The sequence below is a fragment of the Malaclemys terrapin genome, chromosome 4 (genome assembly GCF_027887155.1).
Source record: "Malaclemys terrapin pileata isolate rMalTer1 chromosome 4, rMalTer1.hap1, whole genome shotgun sequence".
Classification (NCBI taxonomy): Eukaryota; Metazoa; Chordata; order Testudines; family Emydidae; genus Malaclemys; species Malaclemys terrapin.
The window spans coordinates 147,699,665-147,722,296 of NC_071508.1; the positions used below are offsets into that span (position 1 = coordinate 147,699,665).

At 44.7% G+C, this 22,632-nt stretch overlaps 1 protein-coding gene across 1 annotated transcript in view; it reads right to left on the minus strand.

Annotated features, from left to right (window-relative positions):
- Positions 1-22,374, minus strand: part of LOC128837409 (maestro heat-like repeat-containing protein family member 2B) — a 30,646-nt gene extending 8,272 nt beyond the window's left edge. Inside the window, exons 1-22 of the mRNA XM_054028580.1 lie at positions 22,327-22,374; positions 21,166-21,249; positions 20,392-20,536; positions 19,881-19,921; positions 19,416-19,557; positions 18,402-18,454; positions 15,711-15,818; positions 15,236-15,355; positions 14,860-14,982; positions 13,006-13,158; positions 12,171-12,197; positions 11,723-11,845; positions 11,232-11,311; positions 10,626-10,761; positions 10,362-10,457; positions 9,375-9,479; positions 6,611-6,734; positions 5,037-5,146; positions 4,212-4,364; positions 2,894-3,048; positions 947-1,109; positions 305-498 (exon numbers count right to left, since the gene is read on the minus strand). Of these exons, the coding sequence (XP_053884555.1) occupies positions 305-498; positions 947-1,109; positions 2,894-3,048; positions 4,212-4,364; positions 5,037-5,146; positions 6,611-6,734; positions 9,375-9,479; positions 10,362-10,457; positions 10,626-10,761; positions 11,232-11,311; positions 11,723-11,845; positions 12,171-12,197; positions 13,006-13,158; positions 14,860-14,982; positions 15,236-15,355; positions 15,711-15,818; positions 18,402-18,454; positions 19,416-19,557; positions 19,881-19,921; positions 20,392-20,536; positions 21,166-21,249; positions 22,327-22,374 (2,483 nt within the window). The remainder of the gene's footprint in view (positions 1-304; positions 499-946; positions 1,110-2,893; positions 3,049-4,211; positions 4,365-5,036; positions 5,147-6,610; positions 6,735-9,374; positions 9,480-10,361; positions 10,458-10,625; positions 10,762-11,231; positions 11,312-11,722; positions 11,846-12,170; positions 12,198-13,005; positions 13,159-14,859; positions 14,983-15,235; positions 15,356-15,710; positions 15,819-18,401; positions 18,455-19,415; positions 19,558-19,880; positions 19,922-20,391; positions 20,537-21,165; positions 21,250-22,326) is intronic.
- Positions 22,375-22,632: the final 258 nt, after the last annotated feature.

The following is a 22,632-nucleotide window of genomic DNA, read 5'->3' on the forward strand; positions in this document are numbered from 1 at the left end:
CTCTGGTCACTATTAGCACTAATTTGGTTCCTCACAGAAGGCCTAATTGGACAGAGGTGTACCTGATTACAAGGTCCGATTGGGGCTAGTGAGTCAAGGAACCAATCATTCCATTAACAGGGAAACTGTATAAAAGGACATGGGCAGGAGCTCTTTGAGGGGAACAGACAGAGAAAGAAACTTGGGTGACCAGATGTCCCGATATTTGGGGCTTTATCTTATATGGGTAACCCTGGGAACTCCTGGGGGGTGTCACACAACTCTATTGGAATTCTCTTTGTTTCTCTCCCTTCCTTCTAATTACCGGCAAGGGTCGCCCTCAGTATGTTGTAGGTCTTTTCGGAATTCCCTCCGGCTGCTTATCCCTGGCAAAGGCATCTCTTGTCCTAGGGTTCGGCTGATCTGCTGCAGGAGAACAGGAAACAACTCTGGGAGCAGGTCCTGCACAGCTTTGCTCGACTGCAGTGCTGACACCACCTCAAAGATGGCACATGTTGCCTGAAAGGAGAGAATGGTAAAAACTGAGATCTCTTCCCAACACCATCACACCCTCTCTCCCCTTCTGAGATCTGCTGTACTAAATTCTCACTTCTGCCAGTAACTTGAATGACTGCGAGCAACTCGCTTAACTCGTGGCTCAGTTTCCCACATCTGTACAAATGTGGATGACCTACCAAGGCATGTTGTGAGTCCTAAGGAATATTTGCAAAGCACTGTGAGAAACCTGGTTCAAAGACTTTCTAATTGCCAGATGTTATTAGGTAAATCAGCCACGTACTCTAAAACTGCCGTATTTGTTCCACAGACAGCAGAGCTGGACTCAGGGAAACAGTATATCAGAGGAGAAGTGCCCACACAGCAATATTATACCACACTTCCAGCTTTGCATCAGCAGGATTGTCACAGGGCAGAGGAAAGCCTGAAAGACGTGTCTGTCTTTACTTACTGAGAGAGGTTCAGCAGCTGCCAAATCCCTGTTGATTTCAGTCTCTGAGGTGATGTGGTCTTCTTGTCTTGTTGGAGTCTTTATCTTGTCTATCAGGATCTTTAGGACTTGAGTGGCAAGCAAGGGGTCTCCCCCCAGAGATCTCCACAGCTCAGTGATGTCACTGCAATTTAACAGAAGTTACATGTGACCCCTGGACACTTTTGTGGCTCACACTGAATACGTCATATTTAAGTAAAGACCAAATTTTCTCCTTGCCAATGATGAGAAAGTTAGGAGTACTGTCCTCCTTTAACTCTCCTCATGTTTAAATATTGAGTTTCCAGTTACAGAACTAGCTTAAGTGACCTAGTTTTACTGTAGCCTCACCATTAATACTAGACTTCAGAAGGACAGGACACAGAGCGCCAACCTCAATTCCTGCTTTCCCATTTTCCAGTAAATATGGAACCATGAACATGTGGCTACAAAGATCTAGGGTTTGGAAGGCAAGTTGATGAAGGAAAAGCCATATTGCTACTAACTGGTGTGATATAGCATGGCCAGAGGACAGCAGGAGAGTAATAGATGGGAGATATGTAAGCCCCAGGATGATGAGAGCCTTACTTCCTGTAGAGGGAAGAGACACTGCTACAGCTTAATTAGAGCACCTGAAACCAATTAAGCCAATTAGAGCACCTAAAGCCAGTCACCTGATAAACCTCCCCTGCTTCAATCAGACAGTTGGAGGAGTTGAAGCAGAGTGGTTTGGTGTTGGAGCAGAGAGCAGTTTGGAGGAAGCAGTTTGGAGAAGTGCTGTGGCGGGTCAGAAGACCAAGACCCTAGGTAAAGGGAAACCCGGCTTGTGCAGAGCAGAGGGACTCTGCAGACACAAGGGGTTGGGAGAAACTTGGCCCAAGCGGAGAGCGGGCAGGAGCTGAAGCTGAAGGGCCGGAGAGGGAAGTAGCCCAGGGGAAGGAATCGCTAGTTCAAGTGGTTCACTGCTATCCCTAGAGCCCCTGGGCTGGGACCTGGAGTAGAGGGTGGGACCAGGTCCCTCCCTTTCCACTCCCCTTTTCTGGGACACTAATGGGACAGTTGATACCCCAGTTCAGGGGTGAGAAACGGTGCCCTGCACCCCCACAAGAGGAGAAAGTGCGGGACGCAACATAATAGTGCTGGCAATTTGCCACACTGGACATACAACTATGAGACCAAATATTCGTGGCCATCCTATGTCCCCTTCACAAAGGGTGTCCCTACCCTCTGTTTGCCAGAATCTGGGACTGGGCAACAGGGGATGGATCACTTGACAATTATCTGTTCTGTTCATTCCCTCTGGGGCATGTGGCACTGGCCACTGTCGGAAGAAAGGATACTGGGCTAGATGGACCTTTGGTCTGATCCAGTATGGCCGTTCTTATGGTCTTAGATTCCAGCACTGATAACTGATAACTCAGTTAGGGATCTTTAAATGAAATGATGGATCTGCTTCCAGTCCAGTTTTAAGTACCCAGGACAGCAACTCTATTCTAGCAGCCACACCCTCACTGATACCAAGCAGAGGTTTGATGATAATATTGGCTCTATTCTTTGCAATCAGCCAGGGATTTGGACTTGAAGCTGTCATGCTACCAGGAAACCAACAGCCACTGCTAATTTCCAGAGTGAGATCAATTCAGGTGTCTAGAGAGGTAGATGTTTCCAACAATACACTCCAGTTACACCAGTAAAGATAGGTCTTTAGGATATCAAAGAAGCTATTAATTAATGGAAACAGAATGACACTTAGTTTCTCTCCGCACCCCACCTTAACATGCTCTTGGACCTTCCTGCAGAAAGACCCAGGCTATTAACCTTTAGGAATTATCCCAAACTGTTTGTTGCTTAAATAAAGCCCTACATCTCCCAGTAAAGCTGAGGGATCCATGTTTCACCAAGATGAATGCAAGAGGTAGCGGTATATACCTGTCCATCGGCAGAGGTTCGCCGAGGAGGCTGGAGATCACTGTCTCTAGGTCACGGTGAGCTAAAATGGACACTGCCTCCACCAGGAACTGCCTCAAGCTGCCCTCCTGGATAGCAGGCATGTGGCTATATATTATAACCAGGATATCTGGCACCTGGAAGGAACAAAACCAGAAAGAAATGTCCCTTTTTCTTTCTCTCCATTCATTCTACAGAATCAAAACCTTTATTTAGCCATTTAGCCAGTTGCTGCTTTTTTAGAAATTCTTCACTTCAAGAAACAAATGTTCAAATATGTCTGCATAAATTTAACCCACAAAAATTGCCCACACTTGGCTGTAAAAACTAACACTGACACACACATATACATACCATGTGATTTAATGTGGTGGTGCCCAGCTATGCATTAAATAAACCAGTTCGCATGCACAAAAGAAGGCTTTGCTTGCCCACATTTTGCAGGTGTGATTTAAGCAGCCAAATCTGACCATTTGCCTTGAAGAATGCGGAGTTCATAAACAACCAGAAGCACAAAATATGCAAGTGCTTTAAACACAGCGTGCAAATGCCTGGGACTATGAACAGGTGATGACCTCTCATAGTCACTCCTAGCCCTTCACATCTTCAAAACACTGTGCAAACATGGCAGTTCTGCTGCGAGGGTTCCCTGTCCTGAGACCTTTCACCAGCCTTGTTAGAAGATTTGTGGAGTGCTCCTTTCATCTAGCCCTAACGCACTGGGTTCCAGAATAAGGCATATAAATAGTGGATCCAAAAGACACTATAGTTTTTTCCCTCCCTCCCCTCTTCTATTCTTAAAGGGTACGTCTACACAGCAAAAAAAATCGCACAGCAGTGTAAAAGTGTAGCTGTTCCTGGTTGGGCTGGAGCCCAGGCTCTGAAACCTGGCAAGAGGGTGGGTCTCAGAGCCCAGGCTCCAGACTGACTGGGAATGACTACAGTGCTATTTTTATCCAGGTAGCCCTTAGCCATAGGCCTCCTAATACTGGATGATTCCAAGTGCCAGTCATTCTGTCTTGTTGTATTTTCCCCAGAGTCTGTTTTTTCAAGCCTTTCTTGGCTGAATACTGTGGCAACAAGCTAGACAAATAAATAACCAACCATCTTCCTTTTCCCTTGGATTATCTCTGTCTACTGCGATTGATTCTGCCATTGCCTATCTTAGGGTAGGAACAGAGATGGAATCGACGCTATGTCCGAGGGGGAGAAACAGCAAGATTTTTGTTCATTACACATAAGGGCAAAGATCTAAAAGCCTAGAGTTTAGGCAGAAAACCTCTCCAGTTTCCCGTTTTACCTTGTCCAGCATGGCATCTCCACACTCCTTCAGGATGATCTTCATCCACAGTCCAGCTGCCGTGGCACAGGTGGGGCTGGCAGACAACATACCACCCAATGTGGCCTTAATAAAGTCTGTGGCCTGTTCTGAGGGAAAGTACTCACTAACAACCTGGGAACAAATCAAAAACAGGAGAGACTGCAATGATGTCTGGCTTTTTAAAAATGGAGGCCTAATATCTCTATGAAAAGATATATGTATCAACAAACTGTTAATTAGCCTCATGTCTAGCGAGCCATTTGGGATTACAATTCTCTCTACAGTCTATATACGACATTTTGGTATTCTACACTAATGATATCAGGTTAGAGGCAAAGCCTCTGTTGCACAGTTAGCACAACATTGTACTGGATATGCAGGAAGTAAGTTTCCAGTTTGTATTCTCTGATATACACTGCATCGTTTTACAACTTATAAAATGAAGTAAAGAGAGGCATGCCCACAACTATAGGCTAAGGCAAACCCACCAAGTGACAGAATGAAGACTGGGTGGTTTCTCAGCTCGATGTTCCACTAACACAGTTTTTTCTCATGGCTGGCTGGATAGGTACATGTGTGCCCAGCTGCGTGCGTATTTCCATGTGTGTGCAACATTCTGTGGAATCTGCTTTTTACATGGCATTCATAGCACACTTCTATGAAAAGCATCTTGCTGGTTACTAGCAATGAATGCCCCGCTCCCACAGCTCACTCCAAGTACGGAAAGGCATCAGAAAAGCGTAAATGTAAAATGAATAGTGCCCTGTCACTAGAACATCCGCACAAGCTTTTTGAGTCAGTTACCCTGGCCATTTTGGAAGATGCCTGAAACAGAGCCTCAGGGTCTGGAGCTGTTAGTGCTTCACGGAGACATCTCAGCTCCTCCGCCGCTGACCCCAGGTTCATGGACTGGCCTGGAGTGGAGAAAAGCAGAAAAAGTACTGTAACGATTAGTGAAACTGAACCTCGACTGCATGGATATTCATACAGAAGGATCCATGTGCTATGCTGTTATCAGCATAGTGTAAAATCTTGGCACCATCAAAGTCAATGGCAAAACTCCTGTTGACTGTAATGGAGTTGGGATTACACCCTAAATGTCTGAAAGTTAACAGTAGTGGTATGTTATTGTGAATGATACAGGATTGAACAAGCACTGTATTCAGCTTGGAGCAGCTTTCTGGGTGTGTCTGGTTTCAGTAGCCTCCTTGCTCTCAGTATTTAAATCTACTCTCATAGTCAAGTACAAGTCATGCAGATAGATCTCAGGTTCCAATGTAGAGGTGAATCCCTCCACCAAACTCTCATTGTAAAAGAGATGGGGCTGGACAAAAACTTCGGCAGGAAACCCAGGCTCATCTGTCACTTCTAAACAATGCTGGGATTTCTATCTTGTACATGCAAAGATTGGAGTCCCTTCTTCTGTTTCTGAATCACCAACACTGTTTTTTAGGACTGATTAATAATAATTGGAAATAAGGTGACCAGATGTCCCGATTTTATAGGGATAGTCCTGATTTGGGGGTTCTTTTTCTTATATAGACTCCTATTACCCCCCACCCCCTGTCCCGAGTTTTCACATTTGCTGTTTGGTCACCCTAATTGGAAATGGCCTTAAACAATAACCAAGCTCTATCCCTTTACATCTAACCATTAGGTGAAAAGAATATCCTACTCTTTCACAGAGGGGAAAATGGCCTACACTTACTCCAGTAACTTTGAATGCTCATGACAGAGGGCTGCTGGAAGAACTTTTTGTTTAAAGAATTATTCCAGGAAACCCCTCCAATACAGCCAGTGGCAGGGTAAAGAGAATGAAAATGTTTAGTACCAAGGGCTTGTCTACATGGAGATAGTCAAGAAAACTAACCCAAATTAATTTTCAAAATGCATTAGTTAAACTTCATTAAACACCTATGGGGACACACTTATTTAGAATTAAAGGGGCCTTATTTCAGGTTAGTTTAATTCATGTAATTCACTAAAATTAATAAGGGCCATTTTAATTCAGAATCAGAGCATCCACACATGTGTTTAATGCCACATTAAATTTACACCTTTAGTTCATTTGGATTAACTTTCCTTAGTGTCCCTGTGTAGACAAGCCCTAAGGAATTTAGCAGTCATCTACCTGTATGCAAACCATTTATTATTTGTACAGTTCCCAAAAGTGTGCTAGGCTCTTTACACATCATAATCTTCTCTTCTAATGAGGTATTTACAAGATGCACACCATTCTGTTATCTAAGTGCTAACAGACAGGACAGAAAGAACTAGACAGGCAGAAAAATGAACATTACAACAGTGAAAGAAGGTGAAGAGTTACTTATACCTGCTAATGGTGAAGAATTACTTATACCCGCTAATGGTCTCCTCACCTTGTATACAGAGAAGGCAGCTGATACAGTCAACCACCCACTGACGGGACGTGGCCAGTGAATCACAGCTGTATGGTGCTATTAGTCCAATCAGAGATCCAAACCGATTAAAAGTTTCCTGAGTCTAATTACAAAAGAATGAAGAATGAACGTTCTCCAGCTGTACTAGACTTCACTTGCCATCCTTATTGTTGATACCAGTCAGCTCTGTGTTTTTGGGGAACCAGGGCGCAGTATCTAGCCTGTGTGACTCATGAAGGACACCCCTGTCTCTGTTTGAACCAATACCGATTGGAGATAGGCTTGCAGAGAACAATGAAGGGCCTGGGGAGACACACCTAGACCCCTCCTGATAAGGGTGACAAGATTAAGACGTCTCCATTTTTGCATACAGAATGAAGAACAGAGACAACTCCCCTAGCCTCATCTGCATGAAAGATGGGATAGGGATTATCATAAAGAATGAGGAACGGGGAACCGCACTGAACTCTGGGACCAGAAAAGCAGGGACGCACTGCATCATGGGAATCCCTGCTCCAGATGCTAATGAACCTACGCCTGCACACACCCAGCTCAGCAATTATCAGAGCAATTCTAGTAATAAATCTTTGATTGACATCCCAAAATACTGAAGCAGCCTAGTTGCCTTGTGAGCTCCCTGGAAGAAAACAACACCCATAGCCAAGAGTGATCAGCTCCTATTGTCTAGCCCAGGGGTCGGCGACCTTTCAGAAGTGGTGTGCCGAGTCTTCATTTATTCACTCTCATTTAAGGTTTCACGTGCCAGTCATACATTTTAACGTTTTTAGAAGGTCTCTTTCTATAAGTCTATAATATAGAACTAAACTATTGTTGTATGTAAAGTAAATAAGGTTTTTAAAATGTTTAAGAAGTTTCATTTAGAATTAAATTAAAATGTAGAGCCCCCCGGACCGGTGGCCAGGACCCGGGCAGCGTGAGTGCCATTGAAAATCAGCTCGCGTGCCGCCTTTGGCACACGTGCCATAGGTTCCCTACCCCTGGCCTAGCCTAAAGAAAATCCTTGAGCCATCAGTTTACCATAAACAAATCTAGTGTTCTCCCTTGAGCCATTGTATTTTCTCTACCAAACCCCCGACCTATGCCCAAGTAAGGGTTCTGATGTATAGACCCAAACTCTGCATCAGTTCCACTGGGATTCTGTCTCCTGACTGATCGTGCTGGGGGCTCTGCCTGTCTCCAGCACTCAGGACCCTGAGCTACCACCATCACCTGGGAACCCCGACCAGTTCAAGCCTCGCGGAGTGGGTGAGATCCATCTCTCTCTCTCTCTCTCTCTCTCTGTTTTCTTTTTTACCTCAGGTATTAACCTTTAAAATGTAACTGGTATGTTTGTTTAGCTCCTTGTGTAGTTATCACTATTATTCAAGAAATAACTTTTATGGTTCAGCTGGTTGCTTCTCTCTCTCTCTCTCTCTCTCTGAATTTTACTCTTCTGTGTTTTTAGATTCCCCCATTTACTCTGCAGCAACGCTTCTTGTACCTAAGCTAAAGATCCCTGCAGCGCCCAAAATACTGTGGGGTTTGCTCATCAAGTGTGTTACTCCCAGTACAATTGTAATGTGAAAGTGTGATAGGGACGTGTTAAACTTGGGGCACATAGGGGAGGGGCAGCTGAAAGTGCTGTTCAACCCAGGCTATTGAGACCAGGGGCACATAAGGGTACCAGCTTGAAAGTGCTGCTTAACCCAGCCCACTGAATACAGGGACATATGAGGGGATTAGCTGGGGAGTGCTGACTGACTTGCTCTGCTAGTGTATGTGTGTGTGTGTGTGCGCATCTTCATCTAGAGAAGGCTCAGGCCTGAGCCTATCATAGGACAGAGATTTCCCAAATAATCATTTAGAATAACCTGGAAAGTGCATGGAAAAACTAACAGACTTTACATCTAAGCTGCCTTTGGATTCTGATCTGTTGTGATGATTCCAGACAGACGTTTACAAACCAGCAGTTTATTCCATCACTGTTGTGATCTTGAACTATGAACATTGAAAGTCACTTGTATGGATATTGATCATTTAACCATTTGTAACTCTCTTCTTTCTTTTAACAATAAATCTTAGATTTAGTTATTAAGGACTGGCTGACAGCATGATATTTGGGAAAGACCTGAGGATAAGCATCTGGTCCTTTATAATCAGTGAACCTCACATATGGTGAGCCAGGTTTTCAGTAACCCCTCACTATATTAGACATAGAATATCAGAGTTGGAAGGGACCTGAGGAGGTCATGTAGTCTAACCCCCTGCTCAAAGCAGGACCAATTCCCAGAGAGATTTTTACCTCACTTCCCTAAATGACCTCCTTAAGGATTGAACTTACAATGCTGGGTTTAGCAGGCCACTGCTCAAACCACTGAGCTATCCCTCCCCCTTCTTCCAAGACATGGATGTTTAGATGGAAGCCCAGGTCTGGACTGCCAAAAGGGGACTGCGTTTGGCATCTTGTTAACTAGGGTGGGAGCTCTTCTGTTGTTGACTTGGTGAATCTAATTAGAGAATAAGCCATCAGTTTGGGGGATTGGCTGCCCTCTACTTCTTGCAGTCTGCCCGGAGTGTGGTCGCAGCATTGTTGTGTAAACCTCTCTTCTGGAAGCAGGGGGATCTTAGTCACCTTGATATCCCAGCTGCTGCCCTGGAAGAGTTTGTCATGCATTTGCGTTGAGTGTCAGATCTGATACAAGCAGGGAAGTCAGCTCAAGGAAGAGTAAGAGGCTATACTCACTGTGCTATTAACTGCCTCTTGATAGGCAGTCAGCAGCTGGGTGCTGGCCTGCAAGGCCCTTTCTCTCTCCCACTCCTTCTCTGAACTGACCCATGTCGCTAGTAGCTGTTGGTAGAGCAGGGAATGGACAGAGTTAGTACCAGAAAATCCCTCCCAAAAGTTCCTCTTAAACAGGTTTAGTTGTCACTAAAATCCTTCTCCAAAGCATCTGACCTCGGTGTAGCAAAGGAATCACATGTCTAATGGAAGAGCCTCTTAGATATACAAGTCCCAGGGACCAGATTCACCTCTGGTGATTGAAGCCAAAGGAGTTACATGAGAGATGAATCTGGGCCCGTGTATGTGATGTCTGCTGTAGACTGTCTGATGGGAGGTGTCTAGCACATTGCATGCTGTTTGATGTCTGCTGCTGTGGTCTGTTTCCTGGGCAACTTCTCCCACGTCGAGTGGCAAAATGACAGAGAGGAGCATTTCTTTTTATTCATTTGAATAAGAGCAGAGAAGCCCCCCCAGCCCAGCTCCTTTTATACCTTCATTTTTATACTGAAGGTGCATCAAACTCCCCACCCCTCAGCTCTTCAAGATATTCTGTTCATGTCTGAGGAACAGGAAGTCTCCTCTGAATGAGTTTCCATACACAGGGCTTAACTCAATATTAATGAATTCCTCTTAGAAGAAGTGATCAGTTTCAACTGGTTCTCTTGGATTTGGCTACTGCAGTGGTGATTTTCTTGCCGGTCCAAGTAGTGTCAACTCCATTGTAAGAATTCAATCCCAATCCAGCCCTGGCATAAAATGGCATAGCTTCCGTGGATTTCAATGGGGCACATGCCCACTTATCACAAGGAAGAATGTAGTGCTTTCTCCCTAAAATTAACTCCGTTGTGGAAAATTCCTCCACAACTGAAGCTTGACCCCCTAAATCTCTGACTCTTCCCTGCTGTAACACAAGAAACAATCTCCACCGTGGTTCAATGGTCTACTCACTTCAAACATTTCCTGGAACCAGTCTGCGGTTGGTTCTTCCTCCAGCAAAGTCTTCATTAGCTTGCCAAGGGCTTCCAAGGACCCTATGTGCAGTGACTGAAACCAGAAGAGAAGGAGTGAGGCTCAGCACAGATCATTTGTGTGTGTGGGCCGGGGAAAGCTAACCATAACCTTCCCACGGAGGCCATGTGTGACTGCCATCACCCAGTGCCTGCTGGGCAGAAATACAGTGGATGGTGCCAGAGGAGAACTGTTGTCACGTACCTGTATATGCAGAGCATCCTTCGCTGTCTCGCCTTCCTCTTTTGTCTTCTCCAAGGGAGGAAGGGGAAATAAACTTTTGAAACACTGATCAAGGAGCTCACGGTTTTCCTCCAGGGTCAAAGATGGTTTGAGTTTGCTGGCAGAAGAAAGAGAGAAAAGTCATGCATTAGACTCAGTACCACCTCCAAGTAAAAGAGTGGGTCCAATGGCTAGAGAGTGCCCCAGTCTAGAACCCCAAATGCAAACAACCCTTCACTTTGCAGCTGAGCACCTCTTTGCACCGCTATTAAGTATTGGCTCATCTAGAAGTAAAGCTAAAGCTTCAAGTCCCCTTTTTAGAGAAACCCACAAGCTTCCTTCCCCGTGCCAGCTAGCCAGACACCTCCCTCCCCATCTGAACTCTCCTCCATTGTACTGCATGCTCCACAACCTCCAGTCTTGTGTCTTGCAAGCACAAAGCTCCAAATGGACACTTTCAAACCCTCAAGAACGGAAGTTCTGCTGGTGAGCAGCATGTGAGCCAAACCCTGCTCCCAACCTGACACTCATGAATTAACAAATAAGAAGTCATCACAGTGCCAGGAAATATGGCAGAAAATAGCCTACCTCAGATGTTCAATGGAAAGAATTGCCTTGTAGCGAACTGGAGATGCCAGGGAATCCAGTGGTTCCTTTTTAATGAAGTCCTGAAATGCATTAATAGGGACATAAAAATGGGAAATGGATTTGAAAGGCAGAGAGGTCTTCCTCTCTCACCCTGAAATAGGGCCATATGCCAGACCTGTAATAAACAGACACCGGGCTCAGCAGGCTCTCTGCCTCTGAAATGGACCGTAGGGCCATCTGCAGGCTATATGGAGGACAAAAAGATAACTCCCCAGACACAAGCCATTCCTTTCAGTTACAGCCCACAATATGTCAGCATCCCCGCTGAGCTCAGAGTGGACCCAGCATTCGGGTGCCATGCAGGTAGCTCATGAGACTGCAGTAGTACAGTCACAGCCAATGGATAAAATAACATCTCCCTGGAAAACCAGTCTTATTGCATTACAACAAACTCCTTTGTACTTCAGTCCTCAAAGCTCCTCATCACTCACCAGCATGTATCCAAGGAGCTCCTGTTTGTAAGAGAATTCGAACTCCTGGGAGTCTCTGGTCTCCAAGATGGCACAGCTAATCTCCGTGACATTCTGGATGAGGGTTAATTTTAGGTACATGTCCTACATAATCCAGAAGGAGAAACAAGAGGATGTGGATGAGAAACTGAGAGAAGAACCAGAGTCCAGAAGATAAAGATCAGGAATTAAATCTAGCCTCAGGAGAGGAGAGAGGTATCTGCAGATCCCAGAAGGCAGAGGACCCCAGCTCTGCACCAACCTCAGAAGAAAACAAAACCCAGGTTCATCAAATAAATCCAGGTCCACTTACACCAGAGCAACCAGGACTCCTGCTTGAGGTAGCAAGGAAATCAAGCTCTGTGCAATTTAAACAAGCAACTTGTGTATAGAAAATACAAGAGCTGAGGGCAGATTATTTAGAATTTACCTTGTTCGTAACAGTGATGCCCAGCACCTGAAAAACAAAATGCAAAACAGCTCTTAGCAATGTATGTCCAACATAACACACATCCTCAAAAGGTCCTGGCTGGTGAATATGGAGCAGAGAGAAATCACTATTGTTAAATCTTCCAAAAGGCAGGAAATGTATCCAGAGGGGGTGTTTTGCAGAGGTCAATATCAGGGGCCACACTACATAATATTTGCATTTGTGAACTACTAGAAGATATCAGTTTGGTTCAACTGTTTTTGACAATGCCTAAGTGAGAGTCTCAGTCAGACAGGGCAGAATTGAATGGCAAAGTGACGTGGAGAGGTTGCACGGAGATGAGAGTCAGTGCCAGCAGTCAGACACCTAGGGAACAGAAATAAGGAGCACGCAGACAAACAAGAAGGCAGATAAAGGTAAGGGAAGTAGTGTGTCCGAGAAACAGAGTGACAGCAAATCAACTAAATACAAGCTAGCACGAGTCTCTCTTGGGTAGCGAAAGATAGCGCTAGATACACATACATATTAGGGGAGTTAAAGTGTTATTCTGAATAGCCTGAGTCTGACCGCATCTGAATTACTGAGTAGCTAATTCTGGTCTACAGAATTTCAGAAGAATATAGAGAAACTAGAGAAAATACAAAGAAGAGCAACAAAAATGATACAACATGTGACAGCTCACGCTCCGTCCATTACAGTTTTAAATTTGAGTTATGTGACAAATTATTGCTCAAAGGAGAGTTTTAGAAAATACAAACCCTCTCTCTATAAACTCAGAGGCAATGCTATAACTTCAGGGTAATGCCCCTAACACTTATCACACAAAAGCTCTTACCTGACAACTGGCTCTGTAATGGTGAAGGATGTTCCCTGTGATGTCTGCCTCTACTCGGGAGAGAAGCTGGTCTTTTGGAGCATGAACAGCCACGTTGCTGTATGTCAGCATCAGGGTGCTGCGAGTCTTGCCTCTTTTTCCACGGTGGTAGTCCTAGACAATCGGAAACGTCACTAGAGACAAGTTCTTGTGATTCATTTTGCCTTGGAATTCTGATCTGCTGCTGACAGAGGAATTGCTCACAGCAGCAATGGCAGTTTGCACTTGCAAAGCTCTTTTCAGCCAAAGATCTCAAACCATTTGCAAACAGTATTTAAGCAATATAATAACTGTGTGAGGTAGGGAGTTATTAGTATCTCCATCATTCCCATGGGCCACTCTGACACAGAGAGCCTAAAATGCTGAACATAGAGCAGTGAAGTACACGGGAGCTTAGTCGTTGACACTGGTGGGTACAAGATCAGGCGCTAAATGTCTTGCCTAAGGCTGCACAGTGAGTAAATGCAGAGCCGGCAATGGAAGCCCAGAGGCCTAGCCTCCTGTTCTATCCTTTAGATCAGTGGTTTTCAACCAGGGGTACTTGTGTACCCCTGAGGGTCTGCAGAGGTCTTCCGGGGGTATATCAACTCATCTAGATATTTGCCAGTTTTAGAATCATAGAATATCAGGGTTGGAAGGGACCTCAGGACGTCATCTAGTCCAACCCCCTGCTCAAAGCAGGACCAATTCCCAACTAAATCATCCCAGCCAGGGCACTATCAAGCCTGACCTTAAAAACCGCTAAGGAAGGAGATTCCACCACCTCTGTAGGGAACCCATTCCAGTGCTTCACCACCCTCCTAGTGAAAAAGTTTTTCCTAATATCCAACCTAAACCTCCCCCACTGCAACTTGAGACCATTACTCCTTGTTCTGTCATCAGGTACCACTGAGAACAGCCGAGCTCCATCCTCTTTGGAACCCCCTTTCAGGTAGTTGAAAGCAGCTATCAAATCCCCCCTCATTCTTCTCTTCTGCAGACTAAACAATCCCAGTTCCCTCAGCCTCTCCTCATAAGTCATGTGCTCCAGCCCCCTAATCATTTTTGTTGCCCTCTGCTGGACTCTTTCCAATTTTTCACATCCTTCTTGTAATGTGGGGCCCAAAACTGGACACAGTACTCCAGATGAGGCCTCACCAATGTCCAATAGAGGGGAACGATCACATCCCTCGATCTGCTGGAAATGCCCCTACTTATACAGCCCAAAATGCCGTTAGCCTTCTTGGCAACAAGAGCACACTGTTGACTCATATCCAGCTTCTCATCCACTGTAACCCCTAGGTCCTTTTCTGCAGAACTGCTTCCTAGCCATTCAGTCCCTAGTCTGTAACAGTGAATGGGATTCTTTCATCCTAAGTGCAGGACTCTGCACTTGTCCTTGTTGAACCTCATCAGGTTTCTTTTGGCCCAATCCTCTAATTTGTCTAGGTCCCTCTGTATCCTATCCCTACCCTGCAGTGTATCTACCATCATTTTACAACAGACTGCCTGCAGTTAAGCAGAGAGGAGCACAATCTGGAGCTGGGGTTCTCTCAAATGATTTTTATCATCTGATGTCTCATGGCTTGAGCGCCCCTCCCATGCACAATGTGTGGGAACTACATCAGTCGCTTGCATGGAAAAGACATCAGACGATAAAAATCATTTGAGAGAACCCCAGCTCCAGATTGTGCTCCTCTCTGCTTAACTGCAGGCATCACGTAGAACGCATACATTGGGGGACAATGCTAGCTGACCAGAGCAGACACTACCGCGGGGTTGCTGCCCCTGCTTTAGAGGGAGAGGAAGTTTGAGAGAAGCCCCTGGCTCCTTTACCTTCAGGCGGCCGATGAACCCAGAAATCTTAACCTTGCTCATTGCAGCCCCAAACTCCTGAAGTGCGTTCAAGGTGAGGTCCAAGTGGCTCTCAGCAGACAATGCGAGGATGGAAATGACTCCCTGTCACCCAAGAAAAATACTGGTTAGGATCGAACCAGGTGCCTGATAGACCCCACGACTCCATTCCTTTCACCTGAAGTGGTGTAAAATGCCAATGAGGCCTGAGACACATGGGGAGCGGGGGGCTGAGTGAAATAGCAATGAAGAGGATATGAAGCAAAATGGCGTCTGTCCCAGGCCAACTCAGAGCTGAGCCCCACAGGGAGCATTCAGGGATTACTTGGTAATGTGGGGAGAGGGACAGAGTCCTCACCTCTCTCTCAGGGGCTTCCGTATAATCTGTTGTCGTCAGAAACGTATTAATCTGTGATTTAACATGGACCAGGTCCTGACAAACTGCTAAGGACGTTCCTAGCGCCTTATACAGGAAACTCTGAAAGAAAGAGACCAGCCCTGAGACATCACTAACACAACGTGCCTGTCAGTACAGACCCAGCTCAGCAACACTCAGGAAGGAACACGATAGCCAAGTCCAAGCATCCAGACCGCAGAAACATCCCATCATCTAGCCCAGCCAGAGAACCAACAATGCAGTACAGACAAGCAGCCTGTCCAAGCGAATATTGGAAGGGCGGGCGGGCGGCAAGAGAGCAGGAAACAACTAAAAACAAATTTTATATGCAGAATAAAATATAAAGTAATGAAGCCTTAAGAGAAGCCTTATGCAGCCCCCCAGTCAGAATTTCAAGGGAAATGAACTAGAAACTAAGCCTTAACAGATAACAAACCTTCTCTTTGGAGGGGCTGGCATAGCCGGCCATCTGCTGGCTCAACTCAAAGCTTATCTGGCTGCTCCAAGCACTGTCGCCAATCATCTCCAGAGATGTTCTTAGGAACTGAGTGTAAACCAAGAGTTAAAGCAGATGGTTAATTGCAAGAATTTGGGGGTTGTTGTGGGGTTTGTTTGTTTGTTTGTTTGGTGTGTGTTTTTCTTCCTTGTTCTCTATTGTAAACTTTCCAATATTCAGGTGTCATGGGAAGATTATTTCCCTATTGACAACTATAAACATCAACAACCCAGACTTCCTCTGCCTGTTGTTCTTTAACCTTTGCCTGATGATTCCTCTCAGTCCCCAAACCCAGATACACAGTGAATTGGAGAATGAGATGGAGCCAAGAAATCTGACCATTGAGGAGTGATTTTATAGTGGATGGAGAATGGGTCTAATAAATTTTGAACAAAGGGCCCTGGACTACGAAGGACCAGGCACCTTCTCTGAAGTGTTATGGACCCTTTATGCCACCTCCCGAGGGTCCCCAGGATTGTGAGGTACCTCACTACCACCTGCCCTTAGCATGAGGAAGCCTCCTCTGAGCCTGCCAGGTGTCAGCTCCTGACTCTGCCAGCCACAGGAAACACAAGCACGCCCTTCTCACCCCATCCAGCTCCACTGTCCTTCTACAGGTAAGCAATCAGTACAGTCCAACCGCTGAGCCCTCTGTGCATCCCAAGAATGTCCAGCCCCTGTTCCACTGGACACTCACAGAATTCATAGGTTTGCTACACACCACGTCACTGCTGTCACCTCAGCATCATCGCTCCATTTAACACACTTAGATACGTTTAGAGTGAAAACAACTATACTTCACTTCGATACGTTTATAGTGAAAACAAGTAGAGTTTAATTCACAAAGGACAGAGATTTGAGAAGCAGCAAGTAAAATTAATGTAAACAAATGGTTACATAAAAATAAAATCATAACACACTTCTAGAGCTTAAACTTAGATAACCAAACATTCCCCTGTCTCACAAAGGATAGCTCCCCCAAATCTCTCTCCCAGCATGAAACACCCAAACCAAATGGGATCCTCCATTCATGAGACAAGCCAGCTGGCAGTTCGTCCAATAGGTGAAGGATACCTGGTACAGGATACCTCTGGACCTCCAGATATAGTTCCAAGCATCCATTGTCTTCACTTGTAAACAGGGTACCCCCTATTGTTTGTTTGTTTTTCTTTTATCGAATCTCCTCTGGAGACTTTGCAATCACTTGATTAGAATGTTGCTCTATTGATTAGCAGCCACTGTGAAGAATTACTCATCTACATACAGCCATTCAGGCAGATAAGCATCTCCTGCCTGAAAGAAACTTATTGATCACTTTCTGGTGACCAGCCCCTACTCACAGACCTTAAAAGCATACATTTCAGTATACAACCATAACGCCTTATATATTATCCATCCAGTCACTGTGCAATGATTATGATGATCTGTGTGGCACAGGTATCCAGTAAAGGCTTTACATGACACCCTTTGATTATATGGAGATCAGATCCAGGGAATCCTGGTAATCCTATGCACTCCTGTGGCCTCTGCCACTGGGTACCCAAAGGACCTGTGGTCACACCCTCAACTCCCATTGAAGTCAGCGAGAGGTTAGTAACTCTCAGCACTTTGCTGTTTCAGGCCCGAATTTTGAACAGCAGCCAGAAAATATCAGAAACCTCACAAGAGAACCTAATCTTCTTTGATTTTTTAGCCCAAAGAATTTCAAATGAGGCTGGATCTGGAATGGGAAATTCTAGAGAGTAATCCAACCCCAAATGGAACTCCAAACCTTCTGGGGCTTATTTGTCACTAGATCCTGTCCTTTCATTTTCAGCGCTCGCCATAAAAATGTTCCTTGTCTGGATTTACACGAGGCTGTAAAGAGCTCTTTCTGACCAGAAAGGCTTCTCCATGAGATACAGTCACCAAACCTTGTCTTGTCTCTTTTCCTTTTTGGGTTTCTCAGAGCAAATTTTCTTTTGAGTGGCAAATAGAAAAAAAGAATCCTTTAAATGTCCCCCAGTGATGCATTAGCACCATTAGCATGCTGGTTTTCTGGTTAAATTTTGTGCTGTTCCCAGTGGTAATACAGAATTATTTATAACTAGAGCTGGTTGAACAATAGTAAGTCCATTTCACAAAACAAGTGGGATTTTTTTTGTTTTCTTGATTTTTCAACACACAAATGAAAAGTGAAAAAACAAAAAATATTTTGCTTTTCAAAATAAAAAATGACCATTATTCAATTCTTTGTTTTCCCTCTTTCCTTCCCTTTATCCCTGGTCCCCTTGCCGGTTTCCCCCTCTTCCACTTTGTGACTGAAAAAGCTGGAGGGGGGAGGAGACAAATAGGAAAGCAACTGGAAAAAAAACCCCAAATCAATTTCAGTTTCAAAAAACTAAACATTTTCTATTTGGGTTGGGGTTGCTTTGTTTTGTGTAACAAAAAAAAACCAAAAAAAAACCCTGAAAAATTTGAAAATGTCCCATGAAAATAAAAAAGGCCATTTTTCACTGAACAAAAGTTGCAAATGAAATGGTTTGACCAGCTCTGCTTATAATGAATAATTGATCATTATTCTTTCCCCAGCTGATACATTTGGAGGGGGGAGGGAGGGCTGTGACAATACAGCTGAAAGCCATCTTGTACCTGAAGCAGCATGTGCTCCCACTGTTCATGGTCCAGGGAATTCTCTGTGTTTCCTATAAAGGAGGAGGCAAAACACTAATGTCACTTAGGTTAGCAAGAAGAGTCGTCCCAGGTATCTCCTTTGCAATCAGTCCTTCTAAAACTCCTGGTCTGCCAAGCTGTAACATACCTGGGCTTTCAAGGCTAAATGGGAAGTGGTGTGCCGAGTCTTCATTTATTCACTCTGATTTAAGGTTTCACGTGCCAGTCATACATTTTAACATTTTAAGAAGGTCTATTTCTATAAGTCTATAATATATAACTATTGTTGTATGTAAAGTAAATAAGATTTTTAAAATGTTTAAGAAGCTTCATTTAAAATTAAATTAAAATGCAGAGCCCTCTGGACCAGTGGCCAGGACCCAGGCAGTGTGAGTACCACTGAAAATCAGCTCGCGTGCCGCCTTTGGCACGTGCCATAGGTTGCCTACCCTTGGCCTACACTGATTGAAGGTTTTTTTCCACGGAGGTCAATAGATTCATACCACTGTAAAATTGGTGAAAGACATTTTTAGGCCCATAATACCTAGATTCTACAAAGGACACCCACTTGGCCAACCTAGCTTTTATGGCTTGGGTTTCCTTACAGAAAGAAAAATTCAGTTTCCAAAATCAGACTATATATGTAACTCCAAAATATTTCACTAACCTCCAGCTTCATGTGTATTCACCTTCCCAACTGATAACCTAGCAAAGGTGTGGGGGGAACTGCTGTAAAATTTCTATTCAGCTGAAACCTTCCCGGCCTGATTCTGCCTTGATTGAATTGGCCTCAGTGGTTCAACTCTGGCTTTACCCCAGTGGTTCCCAGTTATCCAGGTGAAGGAAAAGTGAGGGCCTAGAAGCCCAATTTCAATTCCCCACTGTTCCCATGTACTGCAGCGGGAATGGCACAACACATATCACTAGGAAGCTGCATTTTGTGGCTTCCCTTCTATTCTCCATGGACCGCACTCCTCCTAACTAGCACTTTACCTTCAATGTACCGCAGCAGAGGTGGGATCTTCAGTACCCACATCTCGCCCATTGCTGCGTGGATATTGTGGTGCAGGGCCTTCAGTAATTGCAAGGCAGCACATCCATGTCCTTCTCTTTCATAAGGGGATGAGGCTACTACCTGTCAATGAGAGAGAAAGAACAGGCTAAGTTTTGTCAGCACAACACCAGTTTGTTCCTGAAGGAGGGAATAGGTCAGACTCTCTCATTGTGGAGACCATACAATAGAGTTGTTGCTTCTACTGCAGTGTCTTCCTGAAGAAGCAAGCATTCTAGCTAGTACGAGGATGCAGAATAGTGTGTCTCAGGAGAGGGTGGAGAGAGAGAGACCCAATCATACACACTGCTCAGCCTGTCTATAAGCATCTAGCTATAATCCCGATTTTTATAGTTAACTGTCCCACTTCACATTTCACAGAAAACCTATTTTCATGGTCTACTCACCAGGAGTCGCGCCAGCAGCCCCTGGGGTGTAGGGAGTTTCACTAGGGAAAGAAACAGAATAGCATTAATTATGCCAGGCTTTGCAGAGAGTCCTGCTGATGTTATTCACCTATCCATTTCCAACGTGCTCACCAATGTTGAATACAGCTGATAATAATTTGCATTTCCATAGTGCTTTCAGTCTGAGCATCTCAAAATGCTTTACAAAAAGGAATGAATTCCGCCTCACAGCACCTCTATGAGGTTGGCATTAATTACTCCTTCATTTCACAAGTGGGGAAGCTGAGAGAGAAAGATCAAGTGATTTCCCCCAAGGTCACATCAGAATTTTGGTGTTAAGCTCGGAACAGAACCCACATTTCCTAGCTCCCTCCCATGGCCATGTTGTAATCACAAGACCATCCCTCTTTCATTTTAGCCTCCTGATTGCAGACGAGAGAACTGGAGCAGACTGAATCTGTTCATTTCATAGGGCCTGGAGAGAATACATGAAAGAGTTTCTGTTATAAACCTGGTCCACTGCAGTCGAGGCAAGCAGATTCTTCTCCTTCCTGCTGCTTTTTCTCAGCCAGTTCCCTAAGGCATCTGCAGAGAGGCTTCAAAGTACCCGTGTACTGAGCTGGCACCACATACTCCAGAAGCCTTGGCCATAACACCTGCAGAGAAGAGCGAGACTTTTCAGTACATAGTTATTTCCATTCCCCCACCTCCAGTATCCTGCTGTCTGAATCCCTCCCTGTCATGTAGCTTATCCTTTTATTCCTCACTGACCCTTCCCTAACCTATCACCTCATCTCTCTCTCCCCAACATCTCACTCTACCTGTCCGGTGCCCCCGCACTCTGTCTTTTAAATACACTGCCTAGTTTGGTGAATCCTCTTTCCCTGCACTCGAGCATTATGGAGCTATTTAGATAGCACCAGAAACTCACCCAGAACTTTACAGACCTATATAAGGCACAGTCTCAGCCCCAATATCTGTTCAAATCCAGGATCACCAAATCAGAAGTATTCATGGGGGATCTAAGGGGAAGTTGCACTCAGACAGTGGAAAGAATTAAGGGAAGATCTCTGCAACATGATTCCTTCCAGTTAAGTTGCTTTATATCTTTTCTCTAATGTGAACCACTTACTCCATGATGAAGGGGTCACACCATCCCTGACATGAATTTGATATGCTGTTCCTCCATTATGCTGACTGTGCAAAAAGCTTCCTTGTGGAGAGGTACAAGGAACGTAAGGAAGAATGTCCCTATTTCAAGAAGCAGTAGCAACAGGTCACTTACTTGGGTCATTCCACTGACTGAGGTGTCCAGACATTGCAGGATGTCAATGCACAGGGTTTGGATAGTGCTTTCTTCCTGAATAGCCTGGGTGAGAAGTGTTGTACCCTGCTGTGAGATAGCTATATAAAACTTATTAGCTAGTAGTAAGACACTGGCTATAGAATCAGTGTCCTTCTCTTACGAAGCCATCTTGAACATTGACCTATGCCTGCTTTTATATTGCACTGGAAGTGCACAAACATCTGAAGGAAAGAGAGTAATAGAAACTCCTAACTGGTGGGTCAGATCCCAGGCTTAGGAAAACCCTAAAGTGAAGGGACTGATTCACTGAACACAAAAGAGTTTCCCCAACAGTGTTAAATTCTTTTAAATTTGAAATAAACTGTTTCATCTTTTTATCTCTGAGGAAAAACATTCAGCCTCCGCCCAGTGGAAATAAATATGCAGAACCAGGGGGATCCACTCTGTTTGTTCTGATGCCCCAACCAACTTGGTCATTCTGTGTGTAGTGAGTGTGAGTCTATCAACAACTTACAGTAAAGTTGAACTGTTTATGTTAATACATATCATGGATCCAGTCATGGGGCACAGAGTGTCTGGAGCCCCTGGCTATGTCCATGGATAGAAATACAGATTGAAGATATTTTTAAACTAGTACATGCAGAGTAGAGTATGTAGTGAGGGAAATACGCAGCAAGCTTTTCCAGGCTCCTGACAGTCTGGGATGCAGCCTGCATAACCTCGGTGTTTTGCTGATAGTTTAGGTATGCTTCAACAGCCACAGAATTGGGCAGCATTATGTTCTCTGGAGAGTCTATTGAAAACAAAAAGATGTGCTTCCTTGTACAAGAACATTTCACTGAAAAATGGTGGTTTCAGAATTTTCAATGTCTCATCAGAGGTTTGAGTAACCTAGATAACTCTGTTAGATGTAAAGACCCAGTGTGAGATTCTGATCTCTGTTACACTAGTGTAAATCCAGAGTAACGCCACTAAAGTCAGTGGAGTTACCTTGACTTTACACCAATATAACTGATCAGATTCTGGCTCTAATCATTCAGTCCAGCTGTCCTTGAGTCAAAACTCCCACAGAAGGCAAGGGGAGCAATCAGCATGCAAGTATGGTAGGACCGAGTCCTAAGTGTTAAGAACTCTCCTTACCAGTTTGCTGGTGGACACACTGAACTCGCGGAAAACATATGCTACCATATCCCATGCTGCACAATTCTCCACACTTCCTGAACTGAGCAGCCTCCTGATGAAATGAAGAACTGCCTTCCTCACCTGCAAGGGTAGAGATTACACACAAGAGTTCTTGTTATCCCTTCTGCCTGAAATAGGAGATAGGATATGAGAGTCCTTATGCTTTTGAGTTTATCTCCTTAGATTATAAACGTGGATACATTTAACACTGGCAGGAGAATGACATGCCTTCTCTAGTCTGCAGTCTCTCCTCTGGATCTGAAT